Source organism: Tympanuchus pallidicinctus, unplaced genomic scaffold (genome assembly GCF_026119805.1).
Source record: "Tympanuchus pallidicinctus isolate F22 unplaced genomic scaffold, pur_lepc_1.0 scaffold22, whole genome shotgun sequence".
Taxonomy (NCBI): domain Eukaryota; kingdom Metazoa; phylum Chordata; class Aves; order Galliformes; family Phasianidae; genus Tympanuchus; species Tympanuchus pallidicinctus.
The window spans coordinates 18,437,125-18,464,586 of record NW_026294739.1 but is presented as its reverse complement, the minus strand read 5'-3'; the positions used below and the strand labels follow the sequence as shown (position 1 = coordinate 18,464,586).

The 27,462-nt window shown below is 42.6% G+C and overlaps 1 protein-coding gene across 1 annotated transcript in view; it reads right to left on the bottom strand.

The window, feature by feature from the left end:
* Nucleotides 1–27,462, bottom strand: part of SPATA16 (spermatogenesis associated 16) — a 71,987-nt gene that overhangs the window by 24,091 nt on the left and 20,434 nt on the right. Inside the window, exons 4-5 of the mRNA XM_052685915.1 lie at nt 22,136–22,225; nt 11,724–11,808 (exon numbers count right to left, since the gene is read on the bottom strand). Of these exons, the coding sequence (XP_052541875.1) occupies nt 11,724–11,808; nt 22,136–22,225 (175 nt within the window). The remainder of the gene's footprint in view (nt 1–11,723; nt 11,809–22,135; nt 22,226–27,462) is intronic.

Sequence of the window (27,462 nt, the reverse complement as noted above, 5' to 3'; positions counted from 1 at the left end):
ATAACATATTTTGGTCTTGAATATTAATTAGAAGGGAATTTAAATTAGTTCCAGAACACACTGCCTATCTATACTCAGAAAATCAATTTAATGGAGAAAGAACATTTGTAAACAGTTCTCAGTGCAGTGCGCCTATGTCTTCAATGAGAAGAAAAGTATTAGATAAATTATCTTTTAGATGAAAAGAAAAAGTGATTCCCTGCTCTTTGAAGGTCACATCTTTCATCTGAGGGTTTTATTCAGTCCTTGGGAGCTGGTTAAACAATACTAAGCATTCATATTACCCCTTGGGTTGGCATGAATCAAACTGTGTCTATATGGAATATTAGTCTTAAAATATTGCATTCAAACACCATTTGCATCAAGAGTAAAATTCAGTCCTGTGCAGCGGGCAGCACGAAGCGCATGAACCTCACCATCCTTTAAAAATGACTGGAATGATGCATTATGCTGACCTTATGCAGAGAGGTGGATTTCACACTCAGTGGACCCCCAATGAACTGGTGCTGGAGGAGCTGCCAGCCTGGAAACTCAGCACTTCTATTGGTCAGGGCAAACGAGGTTTAGCTGGGATTCCTTCTGGGATGGGGTTTCTGTGAGACCACACTGAGCTCTGCTTTGGGCTGCTTCTTTTTCTAACAAAAGCTGATAAGGGCAGTCCAGAAACTGGAAGGTTGGACTTGATGAACGTGAATGTCTTTTCCAACTTATCAGTCTATGATAAAAGGTGTGTGTGTGTGTGAATACATAAAGATGTTTGGATCTCCCAGATCACAGGCTGTATTGGTATGGGATTAATTTGGTGTTTTATTGACAAATCCTCTCTTTTGTTCTTTTGTTTTGTTTGGTATTCTGCTGATTTTCTATAGCTTGGCAGCCGTTTTCTAATCTGGATTAATATGAGTGTGTGAATGTGCTTTTGGATGCATCCATATATTTCACCTGTATAGAGTGAGGCATTGAGATGAAAATGTGAGCGGTTGGACAAGGCAAGCTCCATATTCTGCAGGATCAGGGAATGGCTTTACTGGTATTTGCCTGCAAAGTTCATTTTTGGCTTTATTACCCTTCAGGATAGTTCAAGGTCACACCTATAATATCTTTGCACTGCTGTGTACCCAAGGCTACTCTGAACAGCATGCAAATAGTGACTGGCTCAGAGGGCAGTAACGGCAAAATGTCAGCCAAAGGGAAAAAAAGAGATCTGTAGTTTCTGGTCAATACTGCAACCGAAGGTATTATTATTACCCAGGAGCATAATACCCTGGACATAAGACGCTGGACATAGATGCTACTTGGTTTATTATCCTCTTGGATTTTTATGGGCTAAGGACTTTAAGGACATAAAACTTCAGACCATAAAAACTTTGGAGCAGAAAACTTTATATGATGAAATCCCTGAGGACTTGGCTGCTTAAGCCTTTATGCACTGAAGTCCATATCTGTGGATGAATATCTCAGTTTGTCCCAGGAAATGGAGATGCCTTACAGAACAGGGTCTGTCAGGCTGTACGTTGTGCAGTTACCCAAGGTGCAGACAAATTGTGGAGATAAATACAAGGGCTCCAAAGGACTTCCAACAGAGAACTTGGAGAGAGGATAGGGCAACTGTCTTTTTCCATTTGCATGTGATTTGGAGTCTTTCTGTCTGAAGGAAAAGATCATCGCTGTGATGACCTCTCAGATACGTCAGGCAGAATGTTGCTATTCTGACCTGGTGCGGGAAGAAGTGCCAGACTCTTCCAGGAAGATGTGGACAGTAGGAAAACTGATAAAGAAATATAAAGGGTTGGTTTTTTTTTTTTTCCTTGTTGCTTTTAGTTTTTCATTTTTGCAAGTGGAATCTGCAGCTTTATCTCATCACATAGTGTCACACTCCAGACTGCAGCTCCAGCAGAATTAGGAAAAGAGAAGACATTGAGATGAGCTTGAACCATATGAAGGAGCTCCTTGAACAATTTACAGTACTGGAAGGACTATGATGGACATGAGTACATTGAATATGGTAGTTCACCTCAGCAGAGGAAAAAATCTATTGCTTCAGTGAAGATACAAGAATTCTTTTCAGAAGATACTGCAGAATAAACTGATGATAGGAAAAGTTTCTTTTTTGTTGCAGGACTGACTCATTCTCTGCTTTGTCAGGAGGTTTACATCTCTGTTTTGGAAGTGTGGGCAATCAGAAAAAGTCTATAGAGAGACCATGTGGAGACAAAGTGTCTGAAGGAGTATTTATATTGTCAGCACTTCTACTAAAATAGCAGTTAATTTTTTCATGAAAAAGAAGCATTTGCAAGGTTTGAGAGGTGTCTGTGCTATCATGAGAATTAAAGAACCAGAAGACCTTCCGAAACAAAGGTGTTTTTAACAAGAGTTTGAGCATAAATTTGACTCAACATCTCATGTCCATCTTGGTGCTGCAATATTCTTTTATGTGATGCTACAGACCTTGTTAGAAAACCTAAGCTTTAGCCTAAACAAACTTACATTGTCCCTTCTACAAAACTTTGTTCAGCTCATAATATAAGTAGATGCACAAGAAACAAAGTTTTCAAATGTCAACATGTTATTGGAAATGATATAACTTCAGTACTTTTATGAAACTTCTACCATTTTTGCCTGCTTAGAGCAGAGAAAGCACAAAAGAAGAAAAAGTGGCACTGCAGCAGCAAATTCTTCGTAACAGTGACAGCAGCTTTCCCTGCTACAGTTCCTAACCATAATCCTCTTTAACTACAGAAAGGTTTAATTTGGAAAATCCAATTATCTTGACATCTAGAATTATCCAAAAATTTAGATATCTTTCTAGTGCCTTATCTTGCAGCTGCAGTGCATACTCAACCACTGTCTCATTTACATTACAACAGGAGCTGATGCTTTTATTGATGATTTTTATTAATGTAGTGATACCAGGCAGGGTAAAGCCATTAGCCTCTTCTACGAACTGCTTCCACTCTTAGGCTGGTAGTTAGAATTATGGGAGCACTGTGGTGCAACCTATGAGCTTTTCTCTATATCTTTCCAACCATAAAGCAGTGTCTGGCAGCCCCGCCACTAAGTCTGTTGCTGTTGTGATATGAATATTTTCTCACCAGCAAGATCTTCTTACATTAGTTTTATTTATTTTTTTTTTCTTTCTGTGGGAAAAATAAGCAGAGGGAATGCCAGAGCGTATCCTTTTCTCAATATGTTTATGGTATGAATAAATCACGTATTATACAATAGATGAGAACTTTCTGCTTATCTGCCGTGTAATGCCTCCCCATTAATGTAGGTCACATCAAATATCAGCTTATTTAGGTTCTTAAGTTATTAACGAATTTAAGTCTCTGTGAGCTATTTTGCATGCAGCACATTCTGGAAGCAGATTTGCAGAGCATCGCAGCCCCATGGATTCTGCTGAGCTCTGAAAGGCAGAGGCAGGAGTGTTGCACGTGGGTTACCTTAGGCTTCAAGATCTGTTTGATTTTCGAGTAGGTGTTTCTTTATGTTTTCAGAGGGAAGAAATCCATGTTTTGTATCCTTCCAAAGAGGTCATTATTCGTTAAAGAAATAGCCAAGAACAAAGAGGGTGTGGAAAATCATAGAATCACAGAATGGCTGGGTTGGAGGGGACCTTAAAGATTGTGTAGTTCCAACCTCCCTGCCATTGGCAGGATTGCCAACCACCAGCTCAGGTTGCCTACGGCCCATCCATGGCCTTGGGCACCTCCAGGGAGGGGCACACACAGCTCTGGCAGCAGTGCCAGGGCATCTCTACCTTCTGAGTGAAAAATGTCTCCCTAAATCCAATCTAAATCTCCCCTCTTTTAGTTTAAAGCCATTCCTCCTTGTCCTATCACTATTTGACTATGTAGAAAGTTGGACCCCTCCTGTTAAAAGCTCCCTTCGAGTACCGGAAGGCTGCAGTGAGATCTCTCTGGAGTCTCTTCTCCAAGCTAAACAAGCCCAGCTCCATCAACCTTTCTATGCAGGAGAGGCTGGAGGCTGCTGTTGACATGGTGCTGGAGGGTGGGAAAGGAGGGACCTAGCATCAGTGTGGAAATACTACTCCAGTTCAAAGAAGCTCTCTGCCCTTCAATATCACAAACTGACATGCATGAAATACCACAGGAGTCCCCAGCTCTTATATCAGTTAACGCCAGCTGGAACTTTTCCCTTTTCATCTCAGCACAGGGGTAAACTTGAAAGATTTCTGTTCTTTGGTGGAAAGACCAGTAGTGGAAAGGTTTGCCAGGCTGATGCAGAGCTCTGTCAGGGTTGAGCCCCTGTTACTACTTCATTTAGGGCTTGTTGCCTTCTAGCAACTCTGAGCCTTCCTGCTAAGGTGGCTGCTGGCCTGGCAGTGTGCCCTGCTCCAGCTGGGGTTTGCCACCACCTTGAGATGCTGTGGTGGGAGCAAAACTTGTCCAGTTGAGTGAGACCTTTGATGGTCAGCGTCAGGGGTGTATGGTGCTGTCCAGCCAGGGCAGTGAGGTAGTGGAAGTGAAAATCAAAGAGTCCATGTGAACTTGGTGAAGCTACTGGTCAAAATCCCAGTTCTTAACCAAATTTGCTATTATTGTCCATTCTTAACGAATAAGGGAGACTTTATAGTGAGAGATACCAATAGAGTGATCCACTGCCTTCTGCTCTGAGAAGGACTGCCTGTCCAGCATCAGGAGAAGCCTTTTGCTGCCTCTGTGTGGCTCCTGCTTTGTCAGGAGTGGGTTGCAGTTTAATCAGCAGCTCTTTGTGAGAAGGGAGATTGAACAGCTTGGGTGGTCTGGGCTCGGATCTCAACTGAGACAGGATGAGCTAAAGGTTGAGCATCACTCAATGCTTTATGTCAGTGCAGTCGGATGCAGTAGCCAGTGCCTGGATGCTGCAGGCATCTGGTGATTTGGACCTGTGCTCAGGCCTGGCAAGAAAGTCATGGGACAAGTGGGGATACTTGCTGTAGGGGCTTTTCATGGCCTTTAGCATAAGAAGAGAGGAAAATAAAAAGAAGAAAAAGGGAATCAAAATGCAGAAATGAACAGAAAGAGATGTCGGTCCTACCTATTGCTGAGCTCAACAGCTTTTGGGAACTTGACTTAAATGTGAAGAGATGAATCAGACAGCCAGAGATGTTGACTGATGTGGTTAGCCTGTAGCATGGACAGCACTGTTCAGAGGGCAGTGAAAAATCATGCTTGAGTCATTGCAATAGCCAACTACTTTATGTGGCTGAATGGCTGCTAATTTAGTAGAGGACAAGTTGGCTGTATATAGAGTTGTTTCTGAAAAGGGACTTTATCTCTTTTTGTGTGATGTCCTCTGTAGTTCTTCAAGAGCAGATGTACAAATGGAAAGCCACACAGCCAGTAAAGATCCTGGGAACAGCACAAGCTCCTGCCTCTAGCTTCAGCTTCCCAAAGAAAGGAGATGGGGTACAAAGAAAGGGAAGAGGATAATGAGCATGTAACTTCTTAAGGACCTTTGCAACTTCAAGGAACAATAAGGGCCCGAGAACAGCTCAAAATGGCTGGATTTAAACGCTGATTTCTCAGGTTTCCTTTGTAAATCTTAAAGCTCTGCCTTGTAGCCCAGCAAAAGCCAGAATGAATAGAGTGAGGTATGCACATTACTTTTGAGCTGCTTCTTGGGATTTTTCAATGGTATGGGGCTTTGCTGGCCAGGTTGCTCTTGCTGAACATCTCTGAGGCATGATTTATGGTGCTCTGTTAACATTGAAAGCTTTAATTGGTTGGTATTTTGATTCAGACTGGGATTTCAACAGCAATCAACTACAAGCAAGGCATGTATTGCCTATTACATGCCTATTACATTCAGCTGGTATTCAATTGAAAAATCTTTCCTGAAATTAGAGACAATTAATCCATCTGTTTTAATAACTGTGGCATTTAAACTAGTAACTTCTCTTGTCTTGTAAATATAATTCAAGCAACTCTTGTTCTACCATGAAGGATCTGGCACTAGAAAAATAGAAGCAGGTAGGTATTATTAAAGAAGAAAGTATACAGAAAAAAAAAAAAAAGTTCCTTGTTATTGTACATACAGAATTGTTCCTGGAATGGAAATATCAGCAATAACAACAGCAATAAAGCCTCCCAAATCAGTACCAACACGACAGAAACTCTCTGTTATATTATTTTATTTGCCTTATCAATTCAGTTTTCAATTACTTCATATGTTAACTTGTGTACCTGAAGATAGAATGGAGCTGGTTTTTGCAGCTTGGGAGTTACAAGTCTTACAAGTAGTGTATTCCAAAGCCAGAATGATCTGAATCCCTGAAATGGCATACAAAGAATACAATACAAAGAATGTATGCCCAGAAAAATCTTAATGGTTTTAATTTTAGCAAGTCCTTTCAGCCACGGTGTAAAGGGAACACAGGGAATCCACAAAGTGGTCTGGAGCTGCACTTGGGAGATCTGGAAACCACCGCAGCATCTTAAGAACAAAGTGATTTTCCTGCTTACGAGCCAAAATCTTTTTGTTCTTCTAATGTGCAAGGTGAGGAAAACCATTACATCCCAATTTTCCACCAGACAATGATGAGCTTGATGATTTAAGGCAAGTGTTGTCCTTCAAAACAGCCGGGGAGACAGAGAGGGAGGATCACTTGCTGATTTTTGTAAAGAGACACGATAAAATTCAAAATCAATTCTTAAAGCAACAACAAACTGCACAAAGCTCTGGGACAATAGAGACTTAGGCAAATTAAGCATTTCCTGTACTTACTGCCTCATAATAGGCATTAACCTCAATGGGATTTTTCCCTCAGATTTGATTAAAGAAGGAACTTTTCAGCAGCAAAGTGTGACACAGCATGATCTGCTGAGATTGCATCGAGAATTAACGAGAAATATGTTTTCTCAGTGATATGATGGCCAGGTTGCCCAGGGGGGCTGCCTGTCAGCTCCTATCAGTCATCCCATCAGGAGGACTGCAGAACATCCCCTGCTTGTGCCAGCCTGCAAACCTGATGCTCCAGAGCAGCGTGGGTCAGGCGTGAGCACAAGGACAGCTGACGGCTGGGGAGGAGGTGCTGGCTACAGAGAGCTTTCCTCTCTTGGTGTTCTTGTCTGGGGTTGTCACCCTGCAAGGTGAGAGATAAAGCTAAGGTCTACAGAAGCTGACAGCAACCATCTCTGCAGTGCAGGTGTTCAGCCACCTCGCAGGGCCGAGTGCTTTTTTCATCGTTTGCTGTACTGTGTGATCTGCGTGTTGCTCTGCACTTGCAATAGCAGCAGGCCAGGCTTTTGAACTGGAAACAGCCAACATTCATAAAAGAAACAAGAGGGGAAAGCAAAAGCCTTAATACCGAAGCCTCCATGCCAGCTGCTGCATGTGCTGCTGGAGGCTTTCTCTGTGATGTTGAGTTCAGCTGACAGAAATACTCTCAGAAAGATGGGCTCATGAGGTGTGTGGAGGAGGCACAGCTCCACTATTGTCAGTGTGCTAAGAGCAGCCTGATGATAGCTGCAGTCTTGTCTAAAACGCTGAGGTTTTGCGTCTCTGTATAAAAGACAACCAAATCCAGGTTGCTGCAAAGCAAATTAAAGGACTTCCTTGGAGCTGTAGCAAATACACGTTATGGAATCAAGGCTTTTGGTACAGATGGTCGTGGAGGTGTATAGATATGAACCTACGAGCTTGAAATGCCTTTCGGAGATTCTGCAGTTTCTGCAACATATGCACTGCTGGTGGGAGTCTGTGTGGATGGGAACGACTTTGGGTGTAAGTGCATAGTGGGTGCCTGATATGAAACTGCAGTGTAGCATCTTGAATACTATATACTTGTAGTAGTATAGGAGTGAAATATTTTTACTCGTGGAATGAAACATCCAGGGTATATGGCACAGTTTTTTGCAAAGGTGTGAATGAAACTGCACAGTCTGGAGATGGACTCTCTCTATGTAATGAAATATCTCAGGTCTATTGTTTGTGTTGCTGAGGAATGAGGAAATGTTGTGTCTATTGTTTGTTCCAGCTGAGGAATACAATTGCAGAAAATAAATGCTAGGGAGATTGCCTGATAATAGTAATAAGCAGGTCTTTGTCTTGCTGCTACGACTGTAAATATCTACCAGAATACATCTAATAACTTTCATATTATTATTTCATGTGGTGAATCTTATTTAATTCAGTATTTTTAATCTAAGAGCCAATGCAGAAATCATCTGCTGCATATTCCATAGTGGATTGTGAACAAAAGTCCATCCACTAGATTATATGTTAACTTGGAAAGCATATTTTCAATCCATGGAATGAAACATTTGAAAATATGTTTATTGAATAGAGAAAAAGGTCCAACTTACTGAATGATATTATCCACCACAAATTACTTTTTCAGCTCTCATCAGCATTATTCCTTTATCTCAGAGTAGAATGGAAGGCAGGTATTAATATTCAAAAACAACACAGGGCATGAGGCATTACATATCTCTGTACAGAAGTTCCAGAAATAGATGTTTTACTTTAAAGGGGATAATCAAAGACAGCTAATCAAAAAGCTAATCAAAAAGAATACTTAAAGTTGCCTTGATCACGATCTATAGGTACATATACAGGGAGAAGATAACAAGTAGCAGAGGAGCCTTCAGAGGTGAATATGTAATGCAAATTTGGAGCGGACAAGTCAGATTACAGTTTGTAAACGGAGGAGAGGCAGGGAGCAGACATACAATAAAACACCATTTAGAAAGAATGTGATAAATACTCTGTTATTGAAATGCTTAAATGGGGAATTGATAAGATTCTGAAAAACCAGTCTCAGCTTCTCCTCTCTTGTCACTGATGCAGGAAGGTAAGGGTGAAATCCTGTGGCATTTTTATGCAGTAAGTCAGATAATTCATCAACATGAGCCTTTGGTCTTAAAGATTTGACAGTACGAGCCTTGTGGTGTGTCTATGAGGAGGTACAGAGCCATGTGGAACAGATCACTGCTGATGAAGAGTTAACAATGAGGAGGGGAAGGATTTGGGGATGCTTTAAGAAGTGTTGAAGAAAGAGGGCTCTTGGCAGTTGATCTCAAGAATAGTATGAGTTCAAAGGAAAGGATAAAACCAAAATCGGGAGAAGTAAACCAAAGGAGATACAAGATAAAGACTGCTCTGAGCATGAGAAATAGATCAAGAGAGGAAAAAACAGTGATTTAGAAGTAGGACAAATAAAAAGGAGCTTTGCAGAAGTGAATTCTGGGCCTGAGTTTTTGCAGCACAGAAGTGGGCTGAAGGATTTGGGTGGTCTGTGTGACGTTCTGAAACTATGAACAAAGAAGGATGCAGCCTGTGAGGAGGGAAGGCCCTTTCCAGCAGTGAAAAAATAATGAAAAAAGAAACAAAAGTAGTCTATGACACACCAGAAGATTATGTATGTGACCAACTGATCAAAGCAAAGAGTGACAAATCTCTTCTAAATATCTTTCTTCAGACAAGTAAAAAAGCAAATGGTCCTGCTTGCTATCTGTTCCCTTCCTCCTCAGAAAATGCTGCTCACGGTTGTGAGCCAACGCGAGGAGCGAGTTCTGGGGCAGAGGAGTAGCTAGAAAGAAAAGCGTGCATCAATAGCTGTTGCTTTGGTTACAAAGGCACATGAGCACGTATAGTCGTGACAAGTTATTTTCAGCTTTACACCATGAAATAGAGAGAATATTAATGAAAAAGATCACCTTGCCTCTGCTTGGTCGCTTTGTGGTGGAAGGTCCCAGGGCAGTGTCATGTGCCACACTGCACTGTGTAATTGTCACTCTGCACTAATGACATTGAAGTCACCCTGATGCTGAACACAGAGAACTCATTGGCTTGGGAAGGAAAAGGCTGCTGCTGGTGCTGGGGATATCTCTTCACAAACGTTTCTTAAGTGCTGGTTATTACCTTGAGTGGGAACAGTACTGGGCACCCAGCTGCCTGTACTGCGTGTGTGTCAGCAGATAGATGCTGCTGAATCCCTAGCTTTGCCCACGCCGAAGCATACACACAAAAGGCACAAAATTGCAGAGCAATCTCTGTCTCCCAGTGAAAATCAAGCACAATGGGAGATCAAACTAATGGTTGGGTCTCTACTGACATTTCAACAGACAATGCTTCTGCAGACAATGACAGCAGCTCAGGTTCAGGAGGAAGGCAGAAGTGGTAACGCGGTGCGATAGGACCTCCTGGTTCCATGGCGGTCCAGAGAGGCCCATGAGAAATCAGCAGCGAGCTGGGAACTGAAGCAGAAATGAACAGAGCCCTATCACTGCCAAAATCCTTTGGCCCTTGACGCCTGTAAGGTGATGCTAATGGCAGTGCAGTAACCCTGCTGTTGCTTTGGTTCACTCCCATCTTAGACCAACCGCATCTTCAGGTTTAGACTTTGTGCAGAGGCTCTGTGATAGTGTTGCCCTTCGTGCCATTTATTTGTCCCTAACATAGCAGTTACATAGCAGGACAGTCTGAACCCCTGAGGGAGAGGACAGCCATGACCTATGACAGCTCCTTCTATAAAGCTGGTGCTTTGAAGCTTCACGTTCACGGCATCAAGAAAGGGAGTCGATGGATACCAGTGTTAAGAGACAAAAAAAGATATTCCATTAGAAGAAATGACCCTTTCATAAAACCTGTTTGTGAACTCGAGATTTTAAACGAGTCTGACCCAGTGGGAAAAAAAATCAAACTGTTCTGTAAAGAAGAAATTCTCTGCTGGAAAGCATATAAGAAAGTTCACAGGCACTGCAAACACTAGCCCAGTGGGTAATTCTCTGAATGAGATGCACTTTGCACTCACAGCAGTACTGAAATTCAGCAGCTCCCAAGACTGAGATTTATTCCATTTTATCAATAAGAATGCAACTAATAATAGTTTTTAAAAGTGAGAATTTACCACATGATTGAAGGTAAAAGACCAGATTCTCATCTTCATTACCCTGGCTTATGCCAGACATATTTTGTACCACCTCATATAAAGTACAACAAGGACTAGCCCTTTTGTGGTCACAGACATTCTCACAGAATAAAATCCCAAAAGATGGGATCACAGTCAGACTCTGAAATTCTATCCCATGGGACATACGTTATTTCTGGTACCAGTAAATCCTTTGTTTTTATTAACCATCTTTATCCAGTCACCAAAATGACTTGTCCCTGGCCTCCTCCTATGTGAGAGCTCTCCTCAGGGTGAGAGGGGTATCCTTAAACTTAAACTTGTGCTGATGTGGCTGAACTGCTGTCTCAAATAGGTATTACCCAAGAGGCAAGTCTCACTGAAGTCAATGGTCTACTCCCCACATAAGTAATCTTTGTAGAACTGGGGTCGTTCCCAGCCATCCTTCACAGGGCACTTTAGGTTTCTCTGAGACCATTCGTTACAGTCATTTTTTCCTCTCCTTCTGGTTGAAGAGTTTGGAGAGGTATCAGAGGATTAGTGTCATGCAAATTGCAAAAGGAAAGTGTCACTATGGTAGGAAGACTTTGCAAAAAATAGCTTTGGGGACTATACAGTATCCAGAATTAAATTTTATAGCGGTCCATAAAATTGAAGTATGAGCCAAGGGTTAACAACCTTGAATTTTGCCCTTAAAATTAGTCCAAGAAAATCTACTTCATTATAAATACGATAGTACTATATGGTGTCCTGTTGATTGATATGCCCAGGAGCTACCTTTGTCGGCAGTCTTTTAAGCAGTAATCCTTCATTTTGGTCTTAGTAGTGAGATGGGCACCTCCCTCCTCGTTGAGCCATCAATTTTTACCTGCCAATACAGTTTGATGAGCTTGCTTATACGCTGCTCAGTGCCTCCTGTCAGCCAGTACATATAGTCAGCAATCATGGCGCTCCTGATGACAAAAGCAAAATAAATGAGTGCATGGGGAGAGAAGGATGTGTATAGCAATATTTAAAGGAGGTAACATTAGAAGAATATAACATGAAGTCTATACCAAAAGATTACGGATAACTCTTAGTTTTTGTCCTCCTTTAAGACAAATATTAGTAAGCATTTTTAGATCGCTAAACCACCTGCACACAAACAACCCTACATTTTAAAAATCTTTTTTCCATATTTTACTCTGAGAAAATAGTTAATGACTGCTCAACAAGAGATAAATATTTTGCTTTAAAGCATTTGTGGGTGAGATATCTTATATCCAAGTACAGTTTTTGTAAGATAGCATCAAGATGCATAAAATCCCATAGCTTGGCAGCCCGAGGAAATCAGTGTATGGCATATTCAGACTTAGTACACCTTTGATTAAACCTTATCTTAAGAAAAACCCCAAGTCCAAAGTAATCAGCTATCTTGCTACCTAATTGTGTATGCTTTAGTACTCCTACTGTCTGTTGCAATCACTGCATTCCTCTTTCTAGACTGAGAGATATTAAAAACTATTGTGCAATGGATATTAATGCAGAGTCTTAAGAGACTTTAGAAAATCAGTTTGCTTTTATGGCTGCCTCTCTACACTGCTTTCCGTTCCCATTCCTCTAGAGATTCCAAATCCAATTAAATGTGACTAGATGTAATTCCAAATTGTCACTTTAGTCAATTAAACATATAATAATCTTGTGTACCTAATTACTAGCACTGAAAGTTTATTTGTTGATGTAGTGCTATCAATGTGTACTTCTGCATGTTCCCCTTATCATTGCCTATATATTAATTGTGCTTTGACATTACTGTAAATTGAATTTGAAATTTCCCCCTAGTTAAAAGTGTCTCACAAACAGTAATCCCAATCCTGTTGTAATACCCTTTCAGAACATACTTTCCAAGGCTGTATTATGTTCTTAATGAGATATAACCAGAAACACACGGATTTAACAATAAACATTTCAAAGCAGGCCCAGTATCAGGAGGTAACATATTGTTACAAACAGGAACTAAATCTTCCCTTAGATGTTTGCATGAAACTCCTGTTAATTTCACTGGGAGAAAAGCAATTTTGGAGGATACATGGATTTCTGCATAAGGACTGGATTTAACCATAAGCTTTATCCAACTCTCATTCAAATCACTGGCAAAAAATCCTCTTGATTGCACTAGAACAAAGAACAGCTTCTAATTGAACATTGTTAGCCCAGCTGGCACAGGATGAACAAAGGATGAAATCCTCACTGCGCTGAAAATCACTGGCAAAACTCTCACCAACTCCAAATGGTGCCAGGATTTAATCCCAGGAATGACATATAAGTATCCTGTGGATGAAATGGAGAGGGTGAGCAAAGTATCCAGCGCCATCAGCAATGGTTTTGGGAAGAGCTGACTGCTATCTCCTGAGACACAATGGGGAAATGAGCACAGGGCACAGAAATGAGGGAAGACGCTGAAGGAATCTGTCACATTTCTTTGTGCTGTGGTGCCTCTGGTCTACTAGCGGTGGTCTACGAAGCTTCTAGCCCCTGCGACATTGGCACTCAGGGGTATCACGGTCTCTAGCAGCGTATGCAAGTGGAGGTGGTCTCCTTGGGGGAAAAAAGGAACTTTCAATCTAAATTTAGAGCAATTTTCAAGTACTAAAGCCTGGCATTTTTTGGAGACAAAGGATATTTGCAAATGGTCATTTACAATTTAGGATCCTATAGATTTGCTGCCATTTCAGAGATTAAAAGTGGCAAATCCTTAACGCCAGCATCACCCTGTCTCCATCTCATGCAGTGGTGCTGCTATGGGTCATAGACTCATCTAATCATCAAGGTTGGAAAAGATCTCTAAGATCATCTTGCCCTATCGTCAGCCTACCACCAACACAGCCTGCTAATCATGTCCCTCAGAGCCACATCTCTATGATCCTTGAACACCTCCAGGGATGGTGACTTGTCCATTTCCTGGATGAGTCACTTCATCTCTCTGTTTGCCAGCATCAGCTGTAACATGAAGACAGTCATATTTGGCTGATTTACATATTTGGTATGTGAGATCTCCTGGTACAAGCTGCCGTTTACTAATTCTTCGTGGCACGCTCAGCACGATGTCACTCTGATCATGGCAGAGGTCTCTGGGTACCGCTGCACTTCAGACAAACGCCCTTCCTCTTTGTTCTTCCTTCTTAATTTGCTCTTATTTAAATAATCAGAATCCCACTTACATTTCAGGCATTCGTGTTTAGTTTTTCAACATCTGCTTTTATCCCTGCTGGCTTTCCCTTGTATCACTGTGTGTCACACCAGGAACAGCAAGGCACATGCATAAAAACACTCTGAGCCTTTTGTGTGCCTCCATCTCCATTTCACCTCTCACTTCCTCGGCCGTCAGGGAACACATGCAGGTCAGGACCGATGCTTGCTGCTTTGACCTCGGGGCTTAGGAGGGACTTAAAGATTCCACTTTCAAAAAAGACAAAAGCAGTCAGGCTGTGTGTGGATGGCCTGTGTCCAACCCCAAATGGGCCTAAGTCAGAGAGGTTTCTTTGTTGGCCTCTGAGGTTGATTGCAGTGTCAAAGTGGCACATGTGATAGGAAATTATGAGTTCACTGACACAGGTGAAATTATGCTGGCTGAATTCGGTTATAGGGCTGGACACTGAGAAATGTGTAGGGACCTGAACATTGAGACAGAAACCAAAGGGTCGATTGAGATATCTGGGCAGGTGGCTTCCGGAGAAGTACATGAAGGCAGGACATGCTATGCTGGGCTCCCAGTGAGGACCCATCCTCTGGCCCACAGAATCATGTGGCAGTGAGTTTCTGTAAGGGACATACAAGCTCACACTTGGAGAAGAGATTTCAGTAAAATATTAGTTAAGGAAAGGCTATTTATAAAAATGTTATTTAGGATCTTCAGACAGTGACTGCTCATTAACATTTTTCTCTCCCTCCTTGCTTGGAGTCAACGCCTATCAGATGTGTATCTCTAAAGACATTGTGCCTGCTTTTTTCTCTTTTTTAATGGCTGCACATCTAATGGCATTTCAGCAAAACTGACAATCCTTTCTTCAGTGATGTGATCAGTTGGAGGTTTCCCTCACTATGTGGAAGGCTACTTTACTTCAAAATGGACTCATTTGTCACATTTTGTAACACTACACAAGGTAATGCTTCCATTTCCTTCAGTGTACTAATGAAGAAGAGAGACATTTACTCTTCTAAAACTGGGACAAAAATACCAAATAATGAAGGATGAAATTCAAACTATCTGATTCTGAAACTTCTCTTCTTATATCTGATGAATTTTTCAAGGGATCAGCTGAAGAATTTAGCTGAAATAATCACAGTTCTATGTAACTCTGTGATTCAGATTATTATTGCCATTTCTATTTGCATGTGTGCATCAGTATGTTCTTGTTTGGGTTAGCCCTGTGTCACTTACACTTTTACCTATGCTAAATGAACGCTGTGACTCTGAAACAAGTCTGACATCAAACTGATAAAACACTAAACATAGATCTGCAGGGGACTCTGTGATGACTAAATAGCCATCCCCTGTGAATTAGAGTTAAATATAAAAATAGATAAATAGAATAGAAAAATAGAAATAAATATAGAGTCAAAAGTAAAATAACATGTCAAATGAAGGATACAAAACTCTGTAACATACTGCTGGAGTGCATTCTTATTAAAGGTTTATGGGGATAATGTATATCTTGTGAATGAAGCTGCGTTGTTTTAGAAGGTCACTGCTACTCCATAGATAAAAGGAGCTTTATGGTGTGTGCGTTAGAAGAAGCATAGGATTAATTCCCCTCCCTAACAGGGATTTGGGAAGAGCAGAAAGCTGAAGTCCTTGAACGAAGAGTCTTCCTGGTAAGTTTACTGATATGCACAGAAACTGAACGAGGGGCCATTCCCTACCCTGTTCCAATATCAATATTGTAGATACTGCCTTTCAGTGGTACATGAGGGGCAGAGCAGGTCCTTCCTGCCCCGTCCTGCAGCCACCAGTCCCCATGGGCTGGGGTTAACTGCTGTGTTGTTGGAGATTTGGGGTTGCAAAAGCTGGCCAGCAACAGACCTCGCTCTGCCCTGATATAAAGTCTAACAGCAAAGAACAGATAGATGCGTTCGCTTCCTATTTCTGACACAGTCACTTCATGCAATATTTAGAAATACTGACCACGTATTTACAGACCCCCATTGCTCACAGCTGCTGAACCCACCCCTGCTTCTGCAGGAGGCCCGGATTTGAAGGTGCCGTGTTCTACCTGCTCCATCCAACCACTTGGTGGTGCAGAACAATAAGATATATTTCTCTGTGTGCAAGCAAACAGCACACCGCAGATCCCAAACTGCCTTCCTCAGCCCTCAACAGAAACGCATAGGCCTTACAGGAACAGCCAGAAGTGGCTCTCGATGCCAGACAGCTGCCGACACCAAGCGAGGGCACAGCCCTCATCAGTGGCAGGAAATTACCTTTGCTATCTGCTTCAAGTGATCTCACCTGGATTTGCAGTCAGTGGTACTAACAGAGGGCTTCAGGCAGCACCCTGGGTAGCAGAGCTGTTGTTGGAAAGTGGTAAGTTAATTTCAGCTTCTTCTTTTCCCCTCAAGTTTAATAGGATCTTTAATATTCCTATTTAGGCCACCTCTGATGGAGACATCTTGGTGTTTGAGAGGTCTGCCATTCCAGTGTTGAGTCTGAGACGTGAGGCACAAAATTAAAAATGCGTTCTCTGCTGGATGACCTTTCTTACTTTTGTCTGAGATTAGAAAAGGAAACTGATGTTTATAGCTGGAGTGAGTAGGAAGTAGTCATTGTAATGCAATTATGCCATTTGGAAAAGGAACAAAATAATAGCAGTTAATTTTTAAACATCCTCGTATATCCTAAATAAATGCGAGCTCGTTACTGTGAGGTTTATGGGGATACATGAAAGCCACGAGATGATGAGAGAGAAACAGAACTTCAGAATGCTGAACAGGAAGGAAATAAGTGATGTCAGCATTTACCTTTCTGTGGACTTTCCCTTGAATGGAGTTTGGCATGCTCCCTGCATACAAAAACAAATGCTAACGTTGCAGGGAGCTGGTTAACTCTTTGCTTTTAAACACTGTACTGGTGGGCCTTAAATGTGTTGGGAAGCTGCTCTAAAACTGTTATCCTGCCAACCCCTTTCCATGTTAGCAATGGGCTGTGCTTGCTGGCTTTGCTGAAGTTTCTGGATCACAATTGCCCATTGCTAGAAAGTACAGTTAGGTTTCCTGCGAGGAAAATGGCACCTGTATTCAGGATACAATTATTCCATTTATCATTATTTGTCTGGTGGCTGCACGTGGGTAACAACTTTCTGCATTGTATTGAGACTGCTATGCAGTGATAACAGATGTTTCTTACTCAATGGCAACTACCATGTAAGGACACAGCGAGTGCTTTGCAGATGCAAGCTGGCAAGTGGAGCAGTGCGCCGGGAAGAGAGAGGCCTTCTACACTGAGAAGGGGCATCCAAGACACCAAGCACTGAGCCCAGTTGTGACCTGGGGGCCTGTTTGGGGGAAGAATGGGGTGAGGAATTGTGTATGGATGGAGGTGCAATGGAACTTGGAGGGATGTAGCTCTGCACTAGTGCTCAGGCTGATGTTTGGCAGCTGGGCATCTCGAGCAACAAAGAATAACGTGTGGGAATAACTCTAGGTAGAGGCCAACATCATATGTTGGTGTCAAGTTAAATAATAGGCAGCGTGGGCTTTCCTTGGGGCTCTGAGTGCTCCCAGTGCTTGTCAAAGCCAGTCTCCCAGACCTGATTTACGAAGCGTGCCTTTCCAAATGTTACCTGGGGATGCTATGGAGCCGGTGGGAGCACTGGAACGCTTGGTGTGGGGGCAGAGCAGACCCCATCCCATCTCTGCAATGCAACCACTGATTGTGGGGGACCATGGGGCTGTGCTGGCCAACTCCCTCTGTGCTTGTGCAGCCCAGGGTCTCACAGCATTCATGGGTGGGGGGCTGTTTCTATAACAAGAAGTGTTGGCATGCCTTTTATCAACACAGCTGAATGCTTTGCAAAGCAATGCTGAAAGCAGCAGCTTAGCCAGAACCAACACCTGACTTTCACCTCCTGAGCTTTCTCTTGTGACTGAAGTGGGATCCATGCATAGGGCTGAGGTCTGCTCCTTGCAGACCTGGCTTGCTTTCTTGCTTTCCAGCTGATGGGATTATCGTGACTTTTTTTTTTTTTTAAAGGATTGTCAAAAAGCTGAGTCAGCCATACTACAGCTATTCAGATCCCCAGTCTTCTTCCTCCTTAAGGATTGCTTACCCAGGCTCTGTGCAGTCAGATGAAGATGAGTTGTTTGTTCTGGCAGAGGCACAGGCAGTCTGTTTTCCCCTACATGTATACAACTAATTTCAAGTCACTACTGTTCTAGCTAGTGATAAAAGAGCTATCTTAAGCTTTTCACAGAACACAGCGACACTGTTAAATCAGCACAGCATTTTGATTAGCAGAAAGATGAGAGCTATATGGCTTAATGCATAAAAAGGGGAGAAATCCCTTCTGTAGCTTAAACTTCATAGGAAGCCTGGTCTTTCTGTAAGTTACTAGTTTTCACCTTACTGCTGTTCCAAGGCTCTTCAGAACTGGCAATAGGTTGCACTCTTGGAATAAGGAAGAAAAATTGCTTTCATGCCTTGTTGCTTGCAGGGTCAGACCTCTTGTCACAGCCACATAACAGGAGGCTGTAGGGTCACAGCTGCCAGGCGTAGGGACGTGGAGAATGTGCAGGCTCTGGTTCTTCCACCTGCAGGAGCTCTGATGCTCATCTTTGCGTCTGTCTGTGTCCCTGTCTTGCAGCCTTGCTCTTGAAAGCAGCATTTGTGTCTTGACTGCTTTGTCCTTGGGACTGGTGGGGGCCTCCCAGGCTCTGCTGTGCCTTGCACATCTTCATCTCATCCTTCCCAAAGGCAGCAGTCCTTATGCTGCCAGGAAAGTGGGGGCCCCTCTGCCTTCTCTGTGCACATTTTTCTCAGCATGGTGACAGAACCCAGCCCAGGGCTCTCTTCTGAAGTTTTCCATTCTGTTTTTTTATGGGATCTTTTCATCAGCTGTGTCTATGCCTCCTTCACCAGGGTATTCTCAGCAGCTGCTGTCAAGGCTGATCCTGAACTTAAACGCCTTCTAATGCCTAAAGCTTCCTGGTAACTTCCAGACTAAATTTATGTATAATGAATTTATGCCCATTTGTTCAAAGGCCAAGATGGTCTTTCAACCAGAATAGGTTTGCTCCCTTCTGAGGCTTAAATCTTTACTGTGTTTGTCAAGAGCGGTCTCTGAACAAGAGGGGATAAATATATTTACTAGCTGACACCTTAGTGAAAGTGGCTGCAGCGCTTTGGAATTCATCATTTGCAGATGCTCTGACCCTGCATGGTGTTCCTGGGATTGCTTTACAATGCCAAATGGCCTTAGGCTGAGCTCTACATGGTGGCATCCTGGCACAGCACTTTCCTGAAGATACTGCGATGCAGCCAACAGAATGCAGAAGTGATGCAGATGTGGGCAGATCAGGCTGCTCATGCTAACAGATGCCCTTTCATTCCAACCACTTCATATGCTAACTGTACTCAGCACTCGTAAGGCCACCGCTTGAGCATAGTGTTCAGTTTAGGGCCTCTCACTACAAGACATTGAGGCACTGGAGCGTGTCCAGAGAGAGGCAACAAAGCTGTGAGGGGTCTGAAGCACAAGTCTGATATGCAGAGACTGAGGGAACTGGGATGGTTTTGTCTGGTGAAGAGGAGGCTCAGGGGGGACTTCATGGATTCCTGCAGCTCCTGAGTGGAGGTTGTGGTGGGGAATTGGTCTCTGCTCCCAGATAATATTGATAGGACGACAGGTGATGGCCTCAAGTTTCACCAGGGGAGGTTCAGGTTGGGAATTAGGCAAAAAATATTCTGAGAGAGGTGGTGCAGTGGCAGAGGCTGCCCAGGGAGTGGTGGGGTCACCAACACTGGGGGTGTTCAAGGACTGTAGGGATATGGCAGTGAAGGACGCCTTCAGTGGGTGTGGTAGGATGGGTTGGGCTTGGTGATCTTAGATCTTCAACCTTAATGATTCTATGAACTGTGGGCTGATGAGAAGTAGTGAAAATTGTATGCAAAGGAACTTGAGAGGTGCTTAAGTGACAGCTAGCCCCGCTCTAGCTTATGGCTTTCTCTGAACCAAAGAATTTGGTTGGGTACAGCCTCAGAGATGAACTCCCATGGAATCTCAGGTAGACGGAGGTAAATCCCTCTTTCTGTGCTCTTGTGCCCAGCAGTGCTATTCACAACCAACCTGTTTATGTACCCATATGGTGTTCTGGGGGGTATTTGATAGAGCATATATTCACTTAAACACATGGGGGACTGGAAGGTGAGGAAAGCTCGGAGAGCAAGCTGAAATAACTGGCAGGTTATGCCAACAAAAAACAAGTCTGTATTTCCAGATGTTGCTGAACGTAACTGTGAGCTGCAGTGGGCAGAGTACGTGCTGCACCATTAACAGTTCAGCTGAGACCAGTGACTCCAGTGAGGTGACAGGAGCGGTGCTAAGCTTAGTTTAACACAATCTGCAGAAGCAGCTCTGCACAGTTGCTATAACACCGTGTTAAACTAGGCTAAACTCTGAATGCTGCCATAGTCGCTGCTTTTGGAACTGCTCTGGATTCAATCTGTCAGAACGTTCCTCTCCTTTACAGAATACATAATCTCATTTAAAATCATTTCGTTTCCTGAAAGCTTCTCAATGTGGGGAAAAAAAGGCTGACACAGTTCCCTCTTGCCTGCTGATGTAGTAAACCTACTGATTGGTAATCTGCAGTAACACTGACCCCTGTTTTTATTTTCTAATATTTGTGAACATCTACTCTTGTACTGTTCTCTTAAATATGGACGTTTTTATGTACTGCTTCTTAAAAAGTCTCTGAAAGTGTACTTTTTGAAGAAGTGTGTGGTTTTTTTGTTAAACATTCGCCTTAACTTCTGGGGAAAGATAGAAACCAAACCCAACTAAACCCAATATCCTAGGTTTATCTGAGCTAACGTTCGTGAATGAATTAGCAAAACCTCTTTCCTCATCTTGGAGAACTGTTTCTCCCCATCCTGACAGCCGTTGGCACAGCTGCCCAGGGAATGGGGGAGTCACCTGGAGGAGTTCAGAGCCGTGGGGATGTGGCACTGAGAGACGTGGGCAGCGAGCATTGGGAAAGGGGGTTGGGCTGGGGGATCTTAAAGGTCTTTTCCAGCCTTAGTGATTCTACAGTTCTGTGTGAAAATACGTGGAGATTATTGCGATGCCATCTCAACGCATATCCGGAAGAAAGAAAGCGCTTCCCCCTATTTTGTCCCTATTTTTTTTTTTTTTTAGCTGTAGTTCAGCACAGACAATTGGTGTTTGTCTTCCCAAGCCCTTTCTGTGACTATACTTTGGAAAAGTTTTCTTCTACCCCTCCCTAAGACTATTTTCTTGCTATTCTGGTAGCTTCGGAATTCTACCACTAGCATCCATCTTAAATGATCAGCAAAGTGACCCTCTTAGTCTCTTGCCTAATTCACACTGAGTGTTCTACCATTAGTTAGCTAATGATTTGTGAAATACTTTGTGATATACCGTGTGGTCTTCAGCTGAACAGTCCTCTGTAAGTGATGTTAGCGGTAATGATGATACATGGCTAACCCCCCACAGCATTTTGCCATGCATTTCTTTCTGTGTTCAGTGGATTAAAAACTCCAGTTGCATGTTGAAAGTTTTAGCTCTTGGCAGTGCAATGCAAGTGGAGCTTCCTCTCGCAGATCTTCCTCTGCCAGCAGTTTCTGTTCACACCAGTAGTCTCATCAGCTGCACCCGGGCTAAATTTTTCACCATCCCACAGTTTACACTGAGATCTTGAGTGCTTTTTTCTTTTTTTCCTATTTCCCCCTCTCTACCAACCTTCTCAGCACCCACTTGAGAGAATGCAGAGAGCAAAAGATACATGCGTGCTTGTAGGTTTGACCCCAGGGTCCTGACCATGGCCCTCTCCTAAGCCTGACAGTAAGTGCTCCTATGTGCATTGGCCTCACTGTGACCAGTTATTTAGGGATTATTTGTGTTACTCTGACTGAGGGCATTGGAGCTCCGCTGCACGTGGGATCATATACACAAATCTCCCACCGATTTTTGGAAAACCCTGGGTATAGCTTGATATTCTTGCTACTGAGAGCTGGATTGAGAGAGATGAAGAGAAGCCATTAGAAAAACCCACGAGTGCAAGTACCTTGCAGCTTCGGAGTATCTCTCCAACCACCTGAAGGCAGCGGCTTGACACAGGTGGTTCCGGAAATAGGCTGGGTTCAGAATAATGCTCCTTTAAAAGAAAAGAGATGGGCAAGTTGAGATTTGACATTCTTACATCATTACAAACTGATAATAACCAAACTGAGATGGGGATGAATCCTGTGTACTCTTCTGCACACCTCAGCAGTCACACTTGATACCTCTGATGTAATGTGAACTGTACCTTCTGACATCTGTGACAAGACTTATTACAACTGTTACTGTGGTTATACCATAAATGCAGTTTCATTAGGGTTTTTTTTTTTTTTTTTTTTTTCATTGTTATGGAAACACCTTTAAAGATGCTCCTGTGGTGATGTGCTATATTGCCTTTAATTTGAACATAAGAATCTGTAATGGAGCATTGTGCTTGTTTACCCCTAGCTCCAGAAATGGGTGCAAGTTGTGTGACTGCTTAGAACGCTGTGCTTCTAGAAGATTTTAGAATGTCAACTTGGAAGATCATAAAAGCTACTTTTTGTAGCAGTGGTAGGTTCTATGTGGAGAGACCTTTGCATGTTTCTTATATCCTTAACTTCAGATACAGTTCCAGGTGTAACAAATTATAGTCAATATAAAGGGATGGAAGGTAAAAATAGGACAGGTGAAGTGGTTAGATGGGCAGGCAGGGTATCCTTCTGGTGTGTGCAGGGGAATGGCAGCCATGGCAGCTCCACCTACATCTAATTTGTTCCAACATATTTGGCTGGCTTCTCTGGTCAGCCCTTCTCCTGGTGCTTAGATAAAGGGTGCATAAAGCTTGATCTAGGTTGGGACATCTCATGTTTGTCATTACTTATGTGTTTTATAAAGTATTACAGTGGGGAAATGTTGTGGCAGATGGATGGTTGGACTGGATGATATTGGAGGATTTCTCTGAGCCTGATGGTACCAAAATGATGGTACCAACAGCAAATGCTGCAGTTCTCAGCCAAGTGTGGTTTAAAACTGCAGCTCAGACAACTTAATGGTCACCAAAACTCAACCAAAAAGAAATCATCAGAAGATCAAACACTATCAGCCTTTAACGATTTGACCAAAGCTGTAATCCCTTACTTAGATGACAACTGGTACTTCTGCAAGCCATTTTAAAGGAGATTATTGCTGCTGTAAACTGTAGTCAACAGTTGATAATAGTAATATTGATTTTTTTTCTTTTTTTTTTCAGTCCAAGTTATTGGTTCCATCACAGCCAAGCAATAGCACTATGAGGGGAAAAATTAAAAAATCAATAATTCCCTGGTAGTTAGCAACACATTTTTCCTGTAAGTCTTTGAGCAGAACGTACTGTGATAAGCTTATAATAAATACAGAATTGTAGTAGATTTTCTAAGAATTGGGTACCAGATCTCTGTTTTCCATCTTGATCTCTTACTGGTCTTAGAAAGATCAACTACTTCTCTTGATCTATAAATTCTAAACTAGGAAATATTATGTCGTGCTCTAATAGCTTGGGAAAACACAAGAAAGCTACCTTTGACTTCATAGCAGTCTGCTGGGCTCTCTGGAGCCTATATGTGGAAGTTATTTCTGCTGCATTACATTTCTACCCCAAAGTAGCTCTTGCTGTATGGATGCAGCTGCAGCTTAGTGGCCTCTGTGTAGATCAGTGCTAATTAATGCCATGTAAGTACAGCAACTGTGCAGAGCTTTTCGCGAGTGTTTTAAATCTGATCCAGGTGATTTCAGATGCTCTCGGTGTAAAGGAAAAAGCTGGGTGGAAAGTGGGAAGCAAAGGAATTATGCAAACACAGGTTAAGAGGCAAACCCTAATTCCAGGAAGTTCTACTCCAAATGGAAGCAGATGGGGACCCATCTGGGCAGGCAGCAGTGTGCCAGGCTGTGCATGCTGAGAGCACGTCCGTGCTCCAGGACCCACCTCCAGCCACGGGCAATCTGATACTAGGCTGGTTAATCCAGTAATTAATTAGGAGGGATGTGCTTCAACAGGGAGGCTTGGAAGAAGAATTAGGAAAGGAAGGAGGCAGTGGACACACCAGCTGCAGCACGCACAGGGTGATCTCTGTGTGATGTTTCGTGCCGTGGGCACAAGCAGTGGCCCTTTGGTCTTTGTGTGCTTCTCGGTGGAAAAAGTTTCAACAGGTATCTGAATATGGATAGCTCTTATCCTGCACAGAGGTAACTTCTAATCGACAAAACTGCAAACGAGGACTCTACGTTTGAAGATTAAGACCTGTGTTCTTGCTGGGTTAGGCCCCCATCTGTCAACTGGCTGGGTTAAAGTAAACTTGAAATAGATTTTCATTTATTTTTCATCTTCGTTGTAATCCAAAGTCTGCCTGTTAAAAGCCTTCCGTAAATCATTTGGTCACTTTTTCTCAACAGAACACTCCTTAAGTAATGCTGTATATCAGCCTCTTTTTTGACATTTTCATTTTTTCATCTTGACACTTTCTCTTAGAAATAATACAGTGTTTGTCCCATTATCTTCCTTCCCAATATAAGGAGTGGGGGAGAAGCAGGCATCAACTGCCTCCATCATAGCAATCGGAGCACGTGAAGCAAAGATGCACACACTGTTCATTGGTTTTTATCTCTTCACATGTTTCCTTCTGTCTTACTGCCAAGCATTAGGAAATCAGGTATGGTAAGAAACTTGGATTGCTACGTAAAAACTGGCTGCTAGAAATCGCGTGGCCTTCTCTCCAAAGAATGCATCCTCCGAAGTCCTTCTGAATGCAATGGAGCTTTAACTCTAATCTGGCTGACATGTAGCAGAGGCACTTTTTCAATCCCCCGCATCATTTATATTTGGCCTTTGTAGGCCAAGAAAAAGTCAATGAGATGATTCTAAAGATGAAACAAGTGGAAAAAATACACTTCACTACTGAAGCAGGTAACTCATTTTTTGTGCTACTACTGCAAGTAAAAGCTGGCTTGTTAGTAGAGGTACATGACAAAATTTGTTAAATTGGAGTGACAGGCTTTTTCTTTATCATAGTTGTCCATGTCTTCCTTCAGCACAATGTGGTCTTCTGTAACAATACATGGAATAGTCAGTTACAGTTGACTATTAGAGAGCAATTAGGTGATTTACCAGAAGTAAGAACTCGGTGCAAAAGCCATACGTGTTTCTGTTGGCATGGCAGTGCTGTGCTGCATGTCCACACATCACTCGCTGGCACAGGGACTGTTCAAAGGGAGGTGCTGAGGTGTTCACCACAGCATCAAATGCAATGCCACACGAGTCATGTGCCAGCTAGCTTTTGGCAGAACCAGGTATTCAGCTGCTGTAGGCTAACACGTTGCTTTTGTCTTTGATGGATGCTGCCTATCTGTGGCGCTGGTGATCCAGCCCCAGTATGCTTACAGGCTGTAATTCCTGCCAATTCCTGGCTGCTGTACAATTAGATTGAAGCTCAACTTTCTTCTTCCATTTCACATACGAGGCAGGTGGCTTATTAGCTGCGGTGTAGTACTGTTCTTACATCTGTTTGTGTCTGCCTTGCATGTTCAGTGATCCCAAGGGCTGTATCACAGCTAGGTTAAGAGTTCAGCTCTACTCCAGGCAGTCCTGAACTTACAGTAATCAGGAATCAACCTCATCCTATTTTCCTGCAGTTTGCATGTGCAACTACACTGGGATTTGGGAAGTTGATCCATGGGGGTCAACCTTCTTTCCAGCACCACCAATGCCAGTCTGTGGCTGGTACTGTGCTTGGAGACCTGTGGTTCCCAAGGGAAGGAGTGTCCTACCCTCTCTGCCCCAGCTGCTCTCTGTTTAAAGGAGTGACATGTAAAATCAGATAGCTTCAGTTACATAGAGGAAAAAACTGGAGGACAAAGAGCCAGAACCATTCAGTAGATGTTGCTAAAGGAGAGGCTGTGCCAAAGTCTGGTTAGTGAGGCAAATCTAGCAGAGAACAGGATGTGTGAATCTCACAATTCATTAGGAATCCCTTCTAATACAGTCGTTAGCACAGTCAAAACCAGTAGCTACAAACAGGAAAGCTTCTACCAGACTTATGTGGTTCAAGGAACAGGAGCTCTGGTACAGTGAAAAAGACGTGCAGTTATGGCATCCACAGACAAGGACTTTCTGTGCACAGAAGAAAACTTCTTGTGAAGTTTCCGTATCTAAACAGACAGAAAGGGAGGAAATGAGGGATCCCTATAAAGCTTTCAGACGCACAACACCTTTTCACTGCCAGTGAAGTGAAATATAACTGCCACGCTAAAAGGTTCTGCAGCAGCAATTTGCTTTGAATTGCAAGCATAAGACAAATGTGCTATTGAGGTTTTGATTCCTCAGCTGTGAAGGTGGTACAAAGGAGAATGTTTTCCTGTCCAGAACAAAAAGATATTTAAGAAAATTGTGTTTCAAAGCTCCTTAGACTTCTTAACACAAATGGAGATGCTCTGCCTTTCCTGAGTTGTTTGCATAATGTGTAGCCAGCTCGCTTCCTAGCCACACTAATGTCATTTTCTTATCTTGACCACCAGCTCTTCTGATTGCTGCTATCACGCATCTCAGCTTTTATAAAATAAAAGTTCAGTGCTGCTGAACTCTTCCTCCAAAAAGTAACAGCATTTTTTGCAGGGCAAGATTTTTTTTTTTTTCCCCAAATACTCTTTTTCTAAGTAAAATAATACCACGAGTTGTGCAGATAAATGTTATTGCCATGTAGTGTTACTGAAGTCAGGAACATGTCCTTTCCCTCAGTGGTGAAAGACTCTGCCCATAAAACAGGAACTATGTCACTGACCTAGAAATAAGATAGCATTAGGAGCTGAGAATTGGAGAATTTCAAGAAATGAATTAAAAAAATAATAATAAAATGATGAACTACCTAGAAATATTTGAAATGTAGCGTGAGAAGGAATTTTAAACCAGAACTAATCTTAAGAAATCTTATCCAGAGCATCTCAACGGAATAGCTTTGTATTAATAACATCTCATCTATTATGCATATCGCAATATGCCTGACACAATTGTTGAAGTAATTAGGTGATGCTAATTCTTCCTTTTCTTCTTTCTGAGGAGGTAAAGTGATTAGTAGAGTAGTTTAGGACAAAGTACACAGCCCATTACCGACTTGCCACAGATTAGCAGCACCAACCGTTGTGTTTGGCCTTTTCCTGCTTTCACCTACAAACTTGTGCTTAAGTTCTTCTTCTATTATTTCTCCTTTTTAATGCCCAGTGACTACACTGTATGATGGCACCGCTGCATTATTTGATTATTTAGTATTTCATTAGCCTTGCACTGTTCTACTTGCTTTAACACAATCCCTTTTTAAAGGATTT